This window comes from Oenanthe melanoleuca, chromosome 2, assembly GCF_029582105.1.
Source record: "Oenanthe melanoleuca isolate GR-GAL-2019-014 chromosome 2, OMel1.0, whole genome shotgun sequence".
In the NCBI taxonomy this organism is placed as follows: domain Eukaryota; kingdom Metazoa; phylum Chordata; class Aves; order Passeriformes; family Muscicapidae; genus Oenanthe; species Oenanthe melanoleuca.
Genome location: NC_079335.1, coordinates 85,359,826 through 85,376,742, shown reverse-complemented (window position 1 = coordinate 85,376,742; position 16,917 = coordinate 85,359,826). Strand labels below are relative to the sequence as shown.

Here is a 16,917-nt window from a genome sequence, read left to right as displayed (position 1 = left end):
AGAAATGTAACATCTTTACCAAACCTGAAGTTTGTTTCCTTTCTGTTTTAGACAAAGAAGAACAAGAATAAAGGCAGAAATACCTTGTATTACCATATTCTTAGATCTAGATTTAGCTTGACACACTAATCCAGATTATTTTGGACTATAAAGAAACTGGAATAAAAATTGTGAAGACAAAGCATTGCAATGCACTGGGTCACTTCTATGTTCCTCTGTCAGTCAGCTTCCAAACTGTTCCTTGCTCTACAGCACCCAAAGAATGCTGAGTTTTTTGGACAAAGAGGACAATTTTCTGTTTAGGAAACAATTTCTCTGCGGACAAAATAGGTATGAAAAAGTATTTCTCCTCAGTATTTCAAGATGGTTTGAAATGCCCCACAAAGAATACAATTAGTAATCTATGGAAAAGATGAAATAGGGGAAAGGCCAGCAGGTCAACCTCAGGAATTGCAGCAGTTACTGTAGACTAACATGCTGGAATTTGGAAGCTTGAGCAAACAAGTTTGTGTCTGTAAAAGTGGGTTAGAAATTACATAAGGACACGCTTTCACAAGAATCTCCTGGCAGTATCATTTCTTGGCAAGCAGCAGCCCTGGGAAGATCGCCACCCTCACTGCCCTTGGTGGACCTCTGTGTCTAGATCCAAGAGTGGACAAAGAGTCAATCAGGAAGGAAATGTACAGGTCCAGAACATCAGTGCTACATTTTGGACAAATATAGCATGTCTGTACATCAAGTATGCTTTAGTTTTTGAAGATGACAGTCCTGCAAAACACAGGGTGTCCTTAACTCATTGTTACTGTTTGTCCAACTGAAACTGGGAAATAAATCTCTGAGCTCTGGTCAGAGAACACAGAATGGAGAAGGCAGCTATGGAAGTGCATGTATGCATATGTAATTTCTTGACAAGTTTTCCTTTAGAAAACAAAATAAAAATGGAAGATATGAATGGTTTTTAAGAATTTGATTTTGCCTGCCAAATATTTCTTTATTAAAAGCAGAGATAAAGAAGCAGGAAATTTTCAATCAACTGTGGTGGTTTTAATCAATGTTTTATAGTAGCTGAAAGACTTTGTTAGAACTTGGAACAAAAATGAGTTTTAGACGTGTGAGGTTTTGTGCTTCTTACACCAAGCACGAAGCCACTTCCTTCCCTGACTCTTTTCTGTTGTGTGCCAGAGGCTGAGTTGTGATGGGATCAGTAGCTCCGGTTCTGTGTGATTTTTGTTTCCCTCCTAGCCAGCCTAAACATTTGTTTATCAATCCCTCCCTAACAGAGGGCTCTCCTGGGAGATGCCACAGTTAGAACCATGGAATCATTTCGGCTGGCAAACACCTCTGAGGTAACCGAGTCCAAGCAGCAACCATGAGGCGGTGGACCTCACTTTGGCCCAGTGTGGCGGACTCAGGGCATCAGGCTGGAGAAGTTCGTTTTGTAATACGAGTGCTGGGCCACAGACCAAATACAAGAGCCTGGGTGCTCCCGAAGTGGCCCGACAGCGACTTGAATCTTCCAGCAGGGCAGATTCCAACAAAGGCAAGCGGCCGCCATCTGCCGTCACAGCGGGCCGGGCGATGGAACAGCCCAGGCGGCCCGTCCCCGGCAGCCGCCGCCCGTCCCTCCGCTCCCGCCCCGCGCTGCCCCGGCCCGTGCCCGCCCTCAGGGGCCGGGCGGAGGCGGTGCCTTAAAGGGCCGAGCCCGCCGAGCTCCGCTACCCTGGACAGCGCCCGGCCCGCTCCGCCGCCATGGTGAGTGCGCCCGCGCCCCTTCCCTTCTCCCGCATCCCTTCCCTCCTCCGCCCGCGCCTTCCCTCCGGGCCGGGATTTTCCGCGGGAAACGGGGAGCATGGCCTTAGGTGCCCCCAGCCCCCAGGCGAGGCTCCGAGCCGCCCTCGTGGGTCGGCTCCAGCGGCTGAGCTTGGATGCTGTAGGGAAGGAAGGAGGGACGGAGGGGCTTTGGGGAGCGATGGGGAGGAAGGATGGGGAGAGGGAGCCCCGGGGAGCCGGGCGGCGTGCGGGGACAGGCACGTGGAGCAGCGCGGTCCTGGCTGCGGGGAGGGATGGAGAGAGGGAGCCAGAGATGCTCATCCATCTCCCCGGGCTCCCTCCATCTCCCCGGGCTCCCTCCATCTCCCCGGGCTCCCTCCATCTCCCTGTTCTCCCCTCATCTCCCCCTGCTCCCTCCATCTCCCCGTGCTCCCTCCATCTCCCCGGGCTCCCTCCATCTCCCCGTGCTCCCCGCGCCCTGCCCCGCTCCGAGCAGGTGCTCTGCTCTCCACCTCGGAGTAGAGCGTGTTACATAAACCGATTATTCCCGTTAATTTGTTATCTTAGCAGAAGCTCTTGCGTTAGCCATGCAATCTGTAGTTGAACGCTTTCTTTTTTTCCTCATGTGATGAATGAACAATGGAGTTTTAGATTCCAGTGCAGCATTTAAAAGAGTTAAAGTGGAACAATGAAGTCACCTATTTAGCGAGCGAGACCAATTCCCCACAGCATATTGTGTCTTTGCAGTCATAGTAACTTTCCCAAAGGGGCTCATCCTGTTTATTAACAGCAATGCATTAAGTGTAATGCTGACCTTACAAAGTAGGGCAGTATCAAAGAAGTATGTGGCAGCCTTAAATTTTGAGGCACATTGGGATTAATAATTTGGCAAAGCTTGTTTTATAAGAAGCTTGAGACATGAATAACAAGAGAGCCTAGTTTTTCTTTTATATGATTTAACAACAAAAATACTTTTCCCCGTGAAGTGTCTTTACATCATATATGGTAAATTCTGCCTTCCTTGAATAAAATTCAGTTCAGACCCTCCCTTCCCCCATAAATCCAGACATGAATAATATCCAAATAGTCATTCCATGAATTAATTTGAGTTCTCTTTTTACAAGTCATGTACCCACCTGCTGTCAGGTCTGAATCTGCTATGCATTCTATTTGCCACCAGCTCAGCCTTGGGATGACAGATATGAGAAGACCCTGTTGAAAAGAGCTGAAATGGTGCAGTAGTTTATGCTGCCTAAGCCCCTCTAGAATGAGCCCACCACTACATAGTTGAATTCCTATTTCCTATCAATTTGGAATATAAACACAAAAGCTATGACTAAATTGCCATAGCACAAAGCCTAAGTTAACACCAGCCAGTTAATATCTTTCTTGTGGTAGACGAAGAAGGTTACAAAGATACCTGGTGTTGCAGAAGATAATGTGCATTATTTATCAGTAGTCGGTACAGGTGATGCCCAGGTTCTCAGGAGTACTGAGGCAGCTGCAAAGAAAGGTAAAAAAATTACCCTGAACTAGGTAAAATATTTCATTTTGATTCCTTCCAGGACTGAGATGAAGTTAGTTATACTAGTACAAATCAGGGAAGCATTAGTTGGTAACATAGGCATTGGCAACCTTGTACCAATGGAAATTTTAGCTGAGACCTACCCTTAACTAGGAACCTGTTCTTTCTGGTTCCTAGAGCTGTTCAATTAACCCTGGCAATTTTCTTGAAATGGTTGGAAGCAATAACCAGAAGTTGCCATTCAGAGCTACACATGGGTTTGGATTAGCAAATTTTGCTCTTCTGTATGCCCAGTAATCTTCGTGTTCAAAAGTTTCTGACTTTTCCCAATCTTTGTTTCTCATACATAAAGGCATTCTGAAGAAAGAATTGCCAATCTGAGAAAGTCCTTGAAGTGGTATAAAGGCTGAAGGTTACTCTGGCTCTAAAAGTTGGAAAGACTGTCCTTGGAGTAGCAGTTACTGAAACGAAAACCTGAGCTATTGATGAAAGCTGTTGCAATGATGCTAATGCAAGGTTAAAAGTTCCAGCACATCGATTTCTAGATGGACCTGGAGCTTGGGGGCAAGGGGTCATGGGGACATCAGAGTATACTACCAAAGGTATCGGGGGCAAATGTAGGACAAACAGATTTTTGGCCTGAGTGGTGGGAAAACACTGACTAAGCACTCCCTTCTCTAGTATAGAAATAGAAATAAGCAGGTTTAGGTTGCTAGTGTCCTTAAAACTCAACTGGGAGCTTTTTCAGCATCCTGAGTCTTCAACAATCACTATTATTTGTAGAAAGTAGCATAATAAAACTTTTTTATTTGTTTTGAGAGTGCATTTTGCTGAAGCAGGAAACAGCTGCCATCACAAAACATTAAGTATTTCCTCAGCATCCTCACTGTATGAGAGCAACCACAGTGGCTTGGTTCTTCTGTTTATGTAGTTCACTGCAGCTTCAGTGAATCTAGGTCAAATTACACTGGCTCAGGATTTGGCTGCACCCTTGAACTTTAAACCGATTACACATTTTGATTTGTCAGTGTATTTTCCATGGGGTCAAATCCCACTTTTATGGAGTAAGAGGGTGTATAACATTGCACAGTCATGGCAACTTATGCTTACAAAAAGACTAGGTAGCACTAAGGTAAGCATAAACATGAGGGCTGTATTTAATAGGTGCCAGTATCTATAGCTCTATAAGGATCCAGTGCTAGAGGGAGAGACAAAAGCTAGAATATGTTTTTCGTTTCCTTCAAAGGTTTTGATACCCCTGTAATCTGAATTCAACACAGAAAGACACCTAACTCATGTAAGCATTCATAAGCATCATGGTCACCATATCAGGATATGGACCTTGATATGGGCATACACTGCAGAGCATACAGAAAGGGCCCTAGGGAGAGCAAAAACCACCTCTTCTTTGTTGACAGTAGCCAAAATAAACCCGTCTCATTGCCCATTGGTGTTTGTTAGTTTCTCTGAATACTGCACGAGAAAGAGTATTGCAAAGTGTTCTAGCCCCAAACAGTGGCACACAAGTTGGAAGAGAACGTTTTTCAGCAGACAGAGTTCAGCTCAGCCCAAATACCTGATGACACAACATCCAGTGCTAAAGCACCCACAAGATCTCTCCAGCTCCAGCAGAGGGAATGGACTGCAGCAACCCTGCCATCCATAACCAAAGCAGGAAGGCAGGGGTTTGCCAGCTGACACAGAATTAATATGCTATGAGAAAGCATGCTGAGAAACTGCATATAGAACAGAAAAAATAGACCCTACTTGCATAGAAACTCAAGAAGAGACACTGAAGCCTTTTGCACATGGTGGAATTGATTAGGAAAAAAACCTTCCAGGAACCGATGTAAGAGTCCACCAATTAATTTGCATAGTTACAGATGCCTGCTTACCAAAACCTGCATGCTGCCCTTGGGGTTGATCCCTCTCATCTCTAGGAAGATTCTTCAATTCTTGAAGACTGATCATTGTATCTTCATTACAAGCAGCCTGACTTGTGAGAAAAAGCACAGTCCTCTTGTTCATCAGGCATTTGATTTTACATTCATTTAACTTTATAGCATCTCTGGACTTTATTGAAGAAAATGGCTAATCATAGATAGACACTTTAAATTTGAATGTTTGACTCAATCAAAAGTTTGGAAAAAAACCTGCAATAGTATTTTCTTGAGGCGTTAGTGAAGTCCAAAGTAAGACAAATATAAAGGGCTGGTTTATTCCTCAATCTAAACAAAATTCAAGTGTAAATAATAAAATAATTACAATAGAATAAAATCGTAATTCTTCCTGATGCTTTCATGCCATGCTATATGAGAGTTTTGTAGAACACAACTCGTAAAACCGGTTGAGAAGTTGAAGTATTATTAAGCCTCATACAAAAAGAGTCTGAAGTCTGCTTTCAATGATAAAATAGTGTGTCACAAATGCAGCCTGATTGGTAATTAAAGAAGGTAACAGAGAAGGGAGGGAAGTTATGGGGATGGAATTAAGTGTACTGCTGGTTGTTCCAGCCAGAGAGCTGCTGGAATGAGCCTGCCCTATGAGGCACTGGTGGGAAGGAGGATTGCCCAGCCATAACAGGGAAGAAACACCCTGGGACATGCAGCTCTGTCACATTGTTAATGCCACACTTGGAGCACAGCAAATTTATCAGCCCATTTGTGAGTGCCTGGCAAGAGTGGGGCTTGTAAATCCATTATCTGCATGCACCCTCCATGCCTTGCCTTATCATATGCTAAATACATGGGCCACAACATCTGAGTGGCTGCATCTTTACCCCCGGGACTACCCACAGCTGACAAGTACAGTATGAAATGAAGTGAATATTTATGACTTCTCTGGGGCTTCTTATCTACCTAACCAACAGCAAAAGCCACTTTAGTTTTGGAGGACTAGTCAAATTCAGATTTAAGAGGGTAATTAGAATTCTTTACATCTTCAAGGAATGATAATTATATTGGCATTAATACTGAAAGTAGTCTGACTTGATGTCAGTCTAACAACCCATTGATAATTTTAAATATTGAGTTCATCTAGGTAATGACTTTTAAACTGCACTGAATTTCCTTTTTCTCAGTCAAAACTGACTGTAATAAAGTGGTAAATGTCAGCTCCCCCATACTGAAGGAAATCAAACCCTCTCTGGTAGAAATTTGTACACAAAGATATATGCAATTAGAGAATAAAAAAATTAAGATAATTTTCATCATAATTTGGAGAGATTTCAATTTTTTTCACCCTAAGGAGGACAGATATGGAAATGAAGCAAGAAATAGTTCATACTCTGTATCATCATTTGAAAACCAAACACTGCAAGAAATGGAAATTAGAAGTAGGGTGACCAAGTTTAAAATTAATATCCTAAACCCAAGCATTAGGAGCCATAACCAAACCAGTCTTCCCCTAGATCTTTTAAAGAACTTCCTACAGGCTGCTAGTCAGTAGTCACCAGCCAGCAAAGACACTGTGGGACAGAAACCTAACAGGGGGACTGACTTACACCCATGATAGAAAGTCTGCAGCTGTTGTTATTTCCTCTGTGTGACAATAACTGATGCAGTTTACAGACACTGTGTCTCATTAGGGCATTACCATGCAGCACAGTCATTAGCATTTTTATTCTGAGGAAAGTCCGTCTGGGTGTTTCCATGGTGTAATGGGTTTAAGAGTCTGGGCTTTAAAATTCCAGTTATGTGTGGATTAAACTCTAGGATACCCGCTGCTGGGGCTGATGGAGAAAGGGAGCTAATTAGCATGTGCACCCTCTTATCCTGTGCCAGCAGACAGCACTCTGTTATTTGGGTTTCATACGATTTTAAGAAGAGATGTCCTTGAAGTTCATTGGAGTTCATTTAGAGTTTTAAAAGAGGTAAATTTAGAATTGCTTTGGAGGAGGAGACATAAGAGAACACCCATACTCTCTGTTTTCTTTTTTATTAAGCTTGATAATCAACTGTCATTTCCTTTTCTCTCCTATCCTTGCCCAGTCTTCTTTAAACATGACTGAAGTCCAAAACATAAATTAGCATTTGAAATACAGGGTTTTGCCCTCAAGGATTTAAGGGAGAAATGGAAGAAAGAAAAAGAAGTTAAGGACCAGTTATCAGAAGAAGATATTTCCCTCTTTAATTGTTGTTTTGTGTTCTTAGGTGGCATTTTGGAAAACAAGTATCAGCTTCTGTTTCCTTATTTCCTTATGTTACACTTGCATTTTCACATCCAACTAGAAGTGAAACAGTACTGTTTCTTGCATTTTTCTGTAAGCACGGATAAAACTGTTCCAAAAAGCAAAGTGCTTTCAAATTGGCAAGGAGTAAATGGTTGGCAAACTTTTTGAGAGTGATTTCCTTGTCAGGGAATTGGCACATCTCTTGGTAAGGCAGTTCTGAATATTACTGTCCACACCCGCTTTCTCTCCAGTTGCTGGCTGCAGCCAGCCAAGTTACTTCTGCTGGGGTTTAAAAGATTAACTGTGAGGTTGTGCAAGTTCTGATCTGGTAGGGGTTGGTAAAAAAAGCATGTTTTACTCTGCACATGTTGTAATTTTTTCCAAATTTGGCAATAGTCCATGCAATTCCAGAGGGAAAAAACACTGTCTGTTTTTATATTTATATGCTTGTCAATTCATTATTTAAATATCTTTGTGTATTAAGTAGTTTGCACAATTTGCATTATAACTGGCTACTCAAAATTATCCTCCTCCCCAAATTCAGATGCTTTTTTTACAACCAGCTGCTTCTGTCCTCTCAGCTGTTAGTATTGTGTGCCTTCCTAGAGTAGCATTTCAGTGTTGCTTTGCTGTTCCACCAGACTGTACAGTGGATTTAAATATTAAAATCAGCCCTTCTTACCTAGGAGTACCCATTTCCAAGGTGTATCTTTTAGTACTGACAGAAGGTTATGCTTGAAGGCAGAGTAAAACTCCATATTTTCAAGTTAATGGAGGAAAAAGAAAAATCAAAGACAGAAAACAAGCGTATCATAAACCAGTTCAGATGAGCAAAGACTTTATAGGTTCCTTTCTTCTTCCCACTTCCTGCTGCTACTGAAAGCAGAATGTCTTCCAGCCAGGAATGATCATCACTTTCCAAATAGTAGACAGCTTATTTATGTTAGTTACCTAAGAAATAGAAATCTTCTCCCAAAAGTTAGATATATCCACTGAAAAATGTGTTAGAAAAATCTGGATTCAACCTTAAAAGCACTGTTGGAATTTTTTTCTGTTCAAATACTGGAGCTACTGGCTTTATCTGGCAGCTTGATGATTAAGAACCATGAGAAAGTACTGCTCAATCAGTCCTTCCCCTGAGCCAGAAAAACGAAGTACATCACATCTCTAGTTTTATAGAATTCTTTTCAGTTTCCAGGGCTCTGTTTTCAGGCAGAAATTTAGTTACTTATTCTAAGATTTATATTTTTTATTTTTCTGATAAGTGTCAAAAGCTTCACAGGATCTTCATGCTCTCCTTTGAAGGCTGATACACAGCTTGTGGTTTCGTGGTGCTGAAACACATTTGAAAGTATTCTTTAGAACTGGAAATTTGTGCAAGGCAACAGAGAAAGTAACATTTAGCTTTATTGTTCTGCAAAATATAAATACCTCTCAATTTCAGTGAAAACTGAAATGAAAACCTTTTGGGTTTAATGCAGCTATTTCTTCCTTACTGCTGTAGACTTTGTAAACATGTATCTTAATAGTATCTGCAAAAAACCTTGAAAGGTATAAGGCTAGATAAAAGTCATTTTGCTTACAGTAACTTAAAGAAAAACTAAAAAATATCCCTTATAACCTACCTTGGATAAAAATATCAATTTTTTCCCATTCTACATTTACTAAATTAGCAGCATAATTTTATTTCAAATCTGCTATAACTAGAATGTCCTCCAGGACTACATTTAATAGTTTTTTTTTTCACAAAATAATTTCTTTGTCATCAATCAGGAAGTAATTTCCTTCTGTTTGCCGGACACCTTCGGGAGATGTCAGAATTCAGAGCAGAAAGTGTTTTGATGGAAAGGTACAAAGTTGAAAGCCAAGACAGAGAGCAATGTCATTAAGACAGGTGTAGAAAGGAAACAAGACAGCACTGTCCCATTTTTCCCCTGAATGTGTTTTCCTGAGTTTAAAGGAGAGTGAGTGTTTCAATATTCTGGCTTGTTAAACCTCAGGTCTTGCTGAAGTTTGACATGCATACTGCAGGCACTTAATAAAGCTAACAGCTCCTGAGCACTCAGTAGGATAAGGAGCATCCTAATCAGCTGAAAACATGAAACTCATACTAGAGCCCTGGTCTTCAGAAAATTTGGGGTTTCATGTGTTCTTGCTTTGTTTAAAAAGGCATTCTTCCACTGTTCCACCTCCAAATGAGAACAGCATTGATGAGACACTGGTGTAATTCTCAGAGGCTTTCATTGGATGCAATAAGGTGGTTTTTTAAGCAAAGAGGACACAATATTATTCAAATAATGAGTCAGTGTAAAGTACGAACACTGAACTCAATAACAAAATAGAAAGCAAAGTGAGATGATTAAATATCTGTGACACTTCATCAATCCAGCATTAGATAGGGTTTGAGAATTTGTTACCTGAAATTATCATGAATTTGACTCCATAAGCCAGTTTAGGATATATTTTGATCAATATCAAGTTGGTCAAAACTCCTCAGGTTAATACTGCAAGTAACTCATTCTGTGTCTGCTAGTTATTTTTTCTCCCTTAGTTGGAGTTTTTGGGGTTTTTCTGAGCACAAAAGGTTCTCATGTTATCTGTTTTTGGGGTTATCTCTACTGAAGCTTAAGTCAGCTGCAAGTGCCATCTGTGCTGCTTCTAACTTCTTCTGTAAAACAAACGTATTTATTAGGCTTATTTGTAAGAAATGTCTTCTCTTCAAATAGTTATTGCTAACAACACACACATAATGCAAAGTAAGAAGCGATGCTTATCCTTCTTGGAAACCTAAGCTTGTGAGGATATTCATTTTCTGGAAAGAGGTACTTGATCAGTGCCTGTGATGTATATCAGGTCTCAGATACTTCAAGCTGACCTTGCCAGCAACTCTGTTTTCCTCCCACCTGCTGACTGCACTACAGAGCAGCACAGAACCATGTTAATGTTTAACTATCAAGGGAACCAACATTTTTCCAAATGATGCCTGTCTTTATACTGGCTGTTTCTTCTGAGAAGGAATTCACTCATCCTGGATGGGTGTGACAGCCATCTGCAGTGCAGAGCTGTTATGTCACATGGAAATTCCCAACTTCAGTGGCACTTGACTTTACAGGTCAGCTTAGGCTGATCCTATCAGATGATCTTCCTGAATGCTGAAGAAAGCTAGCTGTGGGAAAAGCCTCCAGCAAGAAAGCTGATCTTCTAATACTGGACATAATCACAAAGGCACAAGATGTATTGCAAGACCACCAGAACCCTCTGAAGTACTGGATGTTTTCTAGTCATGTTTTCTTTACATTTATATTCTTTACATTATTAGATTTTGTGACATGCTTATCCTTTAGAATTTTTTGGGTTCTACTTTTCTTCTTTCAATCAGCAGTTACTGATAAATGGTATCTAGCATCAAATGATAAATTAAGAGGTAAATGTCTATTACAACTCACAAGCTTGAAATCCACTTGATTTAAAATTTATTTTACGGATTTTAGAAGTAGATATTTTTGCCTGAAACTTCATGCTTCTTTCCCAGATCAATTTATACTCCCAATTGAAAAGCTTGCTGCACTGAGTTTCGTGCCTGCATTTGTCACACAGCAGTTAGACAGTTTTGTACATGGGTAATGACCTCGAAGTGAAATTGAAAGGCTTTGCATGTGCTGGAAGATTAAGGCTGAAACCTTAGAAGCTGGGATGTGAACTCTCTAATCCTCAGCAGCATGCTACAAACACCTCCCCCCTCCCCCATTCTTTTCCTTCCCCTTTTCCAACTTACATCCCTATAAATAGCTTGGGAAAGATTCCATTCATTTGGGCAGAAACTACAAGAAATGGCACAGCAAATGACTGCAAACCAAGAAAAAACATTTCTCTAGTGGGGAAAAGAACACACCCAGATCTCCTTCAGCCAAACTGTAAGAACAAGAACAGCTGAGTGCTGTTACTTCTGGGGATGTGGCTAAAGCAGGATATAGCATGACCTATGTTACCAGTCCCTGCATGGAAAGCAACAGATAGAAAACATGCACACAAATACCATAAGCTTAGTGACCTTGCCAGCATCCTGCATTCCCTGTTTTTGAAGAGAAATAAAGATAGAAGGGCTCCACTCCTGGCAGTGGGTCCAGTGAGTCTGGCCAAGGGGAGTGTTACATCCATGTGGAACTCTGCTGGTCTCTCCAGCAGCCAGCCTGGCATTTACCCATAACGTGTTGGGTTATAATTCTGCTATGAACATGCCCCCTCATACATCTCCTGCTTCTTCCAGGGGCAAGGGGATGGGAATTTGTCCTGGTTTAATTTTTTATAATACAATTCAACAACTTGAGCAGGTTAGGCAGAGTATGTATCAGGGTAGATTTTGCCTTTGGGCAAGTACTTAGCCCAGTTTGACTAAGTGTTTATTTTAAGTGCAGTTATCCGCAAAGGAAGAACAGCTGGGGCAGAATTCATCTTAGTAGATTTAATGTATAAATAAGATACTCAGGAGAGGGTTTTGGGGGCAGATTTGGGGGACCTATACTAAAAAAGTCACTCCAAAAGCTAGCCAAAGCTATGAACACATCTCTTCTCCTGTTCCAGCTGTGCCAGCTCCCAGGCACACAGCACCATTCCTTTGCTGCAGGTCACAGTCCTGCACAGCTCACATGAACTTGGTAGAGAGTATTTTAAGAGCTGCTGTTTGGATAATTTCCATTAACAAATCCCTTTATCTGAAAGAGGCAACAGCTGTAGAACCAGCACTGCCAACATCTCTGCAGTGTCATGGCCAGCCCAGGGGAAGCACAGCTGATCAGCCAGTGCATGGCAGCACAACTCTCCAGCCAGCACAGTGGCTTTCACAGTGCTTAAAATGCCACAGATGTTTAGCTCTGATTTAGTTTTTCTGTATGTTTATAAGGAGTTCAGGGCAGTAAAATAATTGCATCAACTAGAGACTGTTTTGCTCATGAGGATGAAAGTATTTTCAGGACCATTTTTTGTTTCTGAAAAAATAAGATCCTATTTACAATTTGCTACTTACATACACATGGAGCCTTTTATTGTTAAAGCAGGTTTCTGTACACATTCTGTAGCTACTGCAACTTTAAAGTACTTCAGGAGTATGAAATTAATAGTAGTGAATTTCACAAATTCCTAAGATATTGACTGTATGTACTGTACATGGTTAAGTGATGCAAACAGAATCTGCTGCATTTCATTTCTTTTCTTACATACAGTACCTGTAGCATTTTGTATGTTAGAAGTGCATTCTACTTCATACACCCTGACTATGAGACTTCATTACTGGTTTGAAACAAGTGTTAATTACATGTACGTAGAGAGCTGTCAGTTTTTCCAACATCTTTCACAGTTTTCCTTTCTTTTTTTACATGCTTCACAGACTGTATTCAATCTTCTACCACTTCTGTCCTTAGCAAAACTGTGTCTATAAAGGGAACTAAAACTACAGGAAAAAGTCTGAATTAAGCGTTTATATAGTTGATATTTTACAAGTTGAGTTTTTGACTTACAGTTTTCTGAAGGGCAACTGACAATTGCTTGTGAAAGATTACGAGATGTAAAAAGCACCCTCTTTATTTGATTATTATATGTTTACATTTTAGTGCATTATTTTAATTTAATTTCTTGTCCTTTAAAGATAAAAACACGCAGCTCTACTTTTAAGTGTGCCCAGAGGAACTAGAAATGCTACCCACACAGATTTTCAAATGCTCCTGCCTTGTCTCCCCTGCCAGCAGCCAAGGACCCCCCAGCACTGTTACAAGCTGTTTAAGAAACTCAGGCAAAACTGTTCAGTGGGGGAAAGCTCCAGCCAGGGAACACACTTTATAAAATCCTTTTTGATCCCCCTGCCTGTATCAGGAGGGGCAGGCAGTCCCTTGCACATTAATCCCTGCTGTGGGGACACAGTTGCAGACATCTGGGATGGCAACCAAGAAACCTACTTCTTTGGCATAAAGTGCCCTTTGTCCTCCTGCACTGCCAGGATTGTGGGAAAACCAGAGCTCTTGCTTTGGAGTTTTTTGGGTTTGTTTTTTTTTTTTACTTTGGGGTTTTTTTAAGGTTCTTTGTCCAACAAACCCTGAGATCGTGTGCAGAGGTTTAGAATCTCTTATTCGTCTTAGATCGTGAAGTTTGTTACAGCAGAAAATGAAAGATTTTCACAGTACTAGAAAGGATGTGTTGTCAGCTTGTCTCATCTCTTTCTCCAGAAAAACTATAAATTGTGTATGCCAAGCACAAAATAAAAGCCTGCATGCATACTAACTTATGAAATCAGCTTCTCAGCAGCAGAAAAATCTGTCTGCAAGTAGTGAGGAAAACAAACTTATCAAGATATGGCATACTGAGAAAACTGAGCTGCCATGTAAACTTGTGGTTGTAATTCTCCCCTGCCATTTCATTTGCTCCCTGTGCCCTTTTGGTTTATTTATTGTATGGGTCTAAATGTAGGATGCAAAATCTTTGCTGCAAAAAACATGTAGTAGCACATGTGGCAAATTTTGGGCAAACACTCTATACCTGTATATATTTGGGGAATATTCTATTCCAAAACTAAATAATCTGTAAATCCAAAGCCTTGGAGGGGTGATTTCCTCCTTTGTTTTGGTACAATTAGTTTCCTGTGCTTCTCAAAGTGCAGCTGTCTGTCTTGCTCTTAGATAAGGTGAAATTTTATACTGGTTTTTCACACACAGCTTGGTTAGGCATCCTTTACCAAGTCTAGTTGTTTGGAAACAGGTAAATTAAGCTGTGCAGACTTTCATGTTGCTGATGTAAAATTAATTCTGACACTGATCTGTCTTCCCAACGCCTCATAATGTCAACAAGAGCTGAACAGGCAATTAAGAAAGCAACTGAAACAGAATTAACCTCTCTCTAAAAAGACTCATTGGGGTTCTTTGCTTGTAAGTTTAAGACCTGCCTGCTCCAAAGGAAACTTTCTATTATTCAAGCCAGAACCCATTCCCAGGGATTGTTGCATTGCTTGAGAAAGTGATGTTTTCACTCAGGCCATTAGGAGGAGGAAGAATTTTTATCTTCTTTTTAATTTTTAGCTGATTTCCTTTTTGTTTATTCCCTCACAGTCATATATTCTTGTCACATTGTCACTGACAGGAATTATGCTCCAGCTCAGGTCATTCTGTCATTTTAAATCTGATTGTTAGAGCAAAGGTAAATGAGGTCAATAATTGCTACCATTTTCATGGGAACTGGCAGGCCACATCTGAGGTCTCCCTGGAGAAATCTTCTTTAATTACAAGTTAAGCTGATGTTCCCCTGTGTAGCAGGTAGAATTGAGCAGGATTACTTTTAAAAGGATTGCACTGATCTGCTTTGGTGACAGTTTCATTTTGAAATTCTGATAACAAGCAAGAGGATGGATTATAAAGATACAGTTCTTGGGATTGTACATGACTGACAGATGCTGCAAATTGGGCCACAGCAGCTTCTCTTCTTTTTCACTCTTCTTTTAAGGCCATAGAATATCTATTTAAGAGCTGAAATTGGCTGGCATTATTTTAGTGACTACTTAGTATGTTCACAAAGAACAGAGGAAAAAAGGTTTGGAATTGTAGAAGGGAAATCATGCAAACAATCATTCAAGAAAGGGGATTTTTCATTTGGAGACACTGAACCTCAGCCTTTGATAAGATCAAGAAATAAAAAATGTGTGAAAGGCAGAATGCTTCCAAGCACTTCAATTATGAAAGGGTTTTGTAAAACCAAGTAAATATTAATGGGCTCTTAAATCACTTTTCTTCTAACCTGTGCAATTATAATGCAGAAACCTTCCAAATTCCTTTCCCTTGTACTTAAAAAAACCAAACCAAAACAAAAGCTTGAACAGCTGATTAATTTTGCAAAAGCAATGTATCTCACAATAACTGACCTGACAACATTGTGACTGGTAAAACAAGTCTTGCCTCATTTTATGTGAGCAGTTAATATTTTCTATGACTATGCAGGTTGCACAGTCCAGAAACAAGACTGATGTCTGAAATAGCTCACATACTTACAATTAGTTTTCACAAAAATTCTTCTGCCTCTTAGTGCTTTCTCACCTGTGGTATTGATGGAGTTTTAAGCTGATTTGAATCCTGACAGAAACCATAAAGCAGCTATTCCTCCATCCTTATTCCCATGTGTGGGATGAGCAGGTGCAGTGCTGAGCAGGTCTACAAAACCAAGTGAAAATAGACCTCTTGTTAAACAAAATTTAAAATCCCAAAGTAGAAGGAAGCTAAATATTAGTGCCCTTTTATTAGAAGCCAAAAGTCTGGAGTATGTTGGCTCCCCAGCTGAGAAAACTCAAATTCTCACTTCCAATATGAGTCACCAACCATCAACCCACAACTGATCAGGCTTGGGAGAAAACTGCTCCTCCAGCATCTCCTGGCTGTAAAGGCCTGTCACACAGAACTGGGGTGCTTGCAAAGTGCCCACTTTTGGCAGCAATCCCCAAAGCCAGGCAATCCATTCTCAGGAGTTTTACATCAAGTCTTGCATAACTCACTTCTCAAATGTAACTGCACTAAACCAATACATGCTGGGCTTTGGGTTTCCATCTTGCATTACTATAAATTTATCAGTAAGAGGCAGAACTTACCCTTCTACTTCACTACAGCTGACATCTGGCATTTTCAGAGAGCCATAAGAGCTCTCTTTGTGATACCTCAGTATCACCCGTTAAAACCCTCTCTTGGAGGAACAAGGAAAAAATAGAAAGCAGGGTATATTTTGTTAGCTAGGAAGAGAGGATGAAAACACAAATGCAAAGCTCTTACAGTTTGATCTTCATTTTGCATCACAATGTTTTAGAAAGGTGAATGCTAGAAGATCCAAAGGTTTTTGGTTTTTTTCCTTCCATTGCATTGGGTTTTCATCCATTGCGTTTTCCCTTATGTAATTTTATCAATCCCTAAGCTGTTGTTTCAGACAAGCAGCAGCAGGAAGGGTTGTCTATAGATTGACACCTGTAAAAAAACAAGAAACAATTCAGCAGTGAAGGTGGATATTGCAGCTGTAGAGGAGGGGGATTACAGCTGGTGGGGGGGCATGCCTGGGCTGAGGTTCCAGCTGTGGGCAAGATGGGGTGCAGGCAGGTTTTGGGAAAGACCAAGCATAGCAGGTCTCCTTGGGCCACTGCCATTCTGAGGTGACCAGCTAGAGCCTGGCCTGGAGCTCAGAGACCTGAAGCAGAGTGTGCTTGCTAATTTGGGGGCAATGGGCAAGCTCAAAGGGATCTGCTTCACCAGGGTGAGGAACACTTGTACCCACAATTTGTACTCACAAGAGCCACGTGGGCAGCAAGGCAAAGGCTCTGCCTTTAGCAGGACACTGTTTCTCTTATGAGTCTGTGAATAATACTTAGATGCCTCAGGAGAGCTTGTTAAGAGAGCTGGATGCTCTGATTCATGTAGAGGCCACCCAAACTCACAGAGCA

At 41.0% G+C, this 16,917-nt stretch overlaps 1 protein-coding gene across 1 annotated transcript in view; it reads left to right on the top strand.

Annotated features, from left to right (window-relative positions):
- The first annotated feature begins 1,396 nt into the window (after window positions 1–1,396).
- ELOVL2 (ELOVL fatty acid elongase 2) overlaps window positions 1,397–16,917 on the top strand; it is a 49,274-nt gene continuing 33,753 nt past the window's right edge. The window contains exon 1 of the mRNA XM_056485145.1: window positions 1,397–1,752. Coding sequence (XP_056341120.1) covers window positions 1,750–1,752 — 3 coding nt within the window. The 5' untranslated portion in view covers window positions 1,397–1,749. The remainder of the gene's footprint in view (window positions 1,753–16,917) is intronic.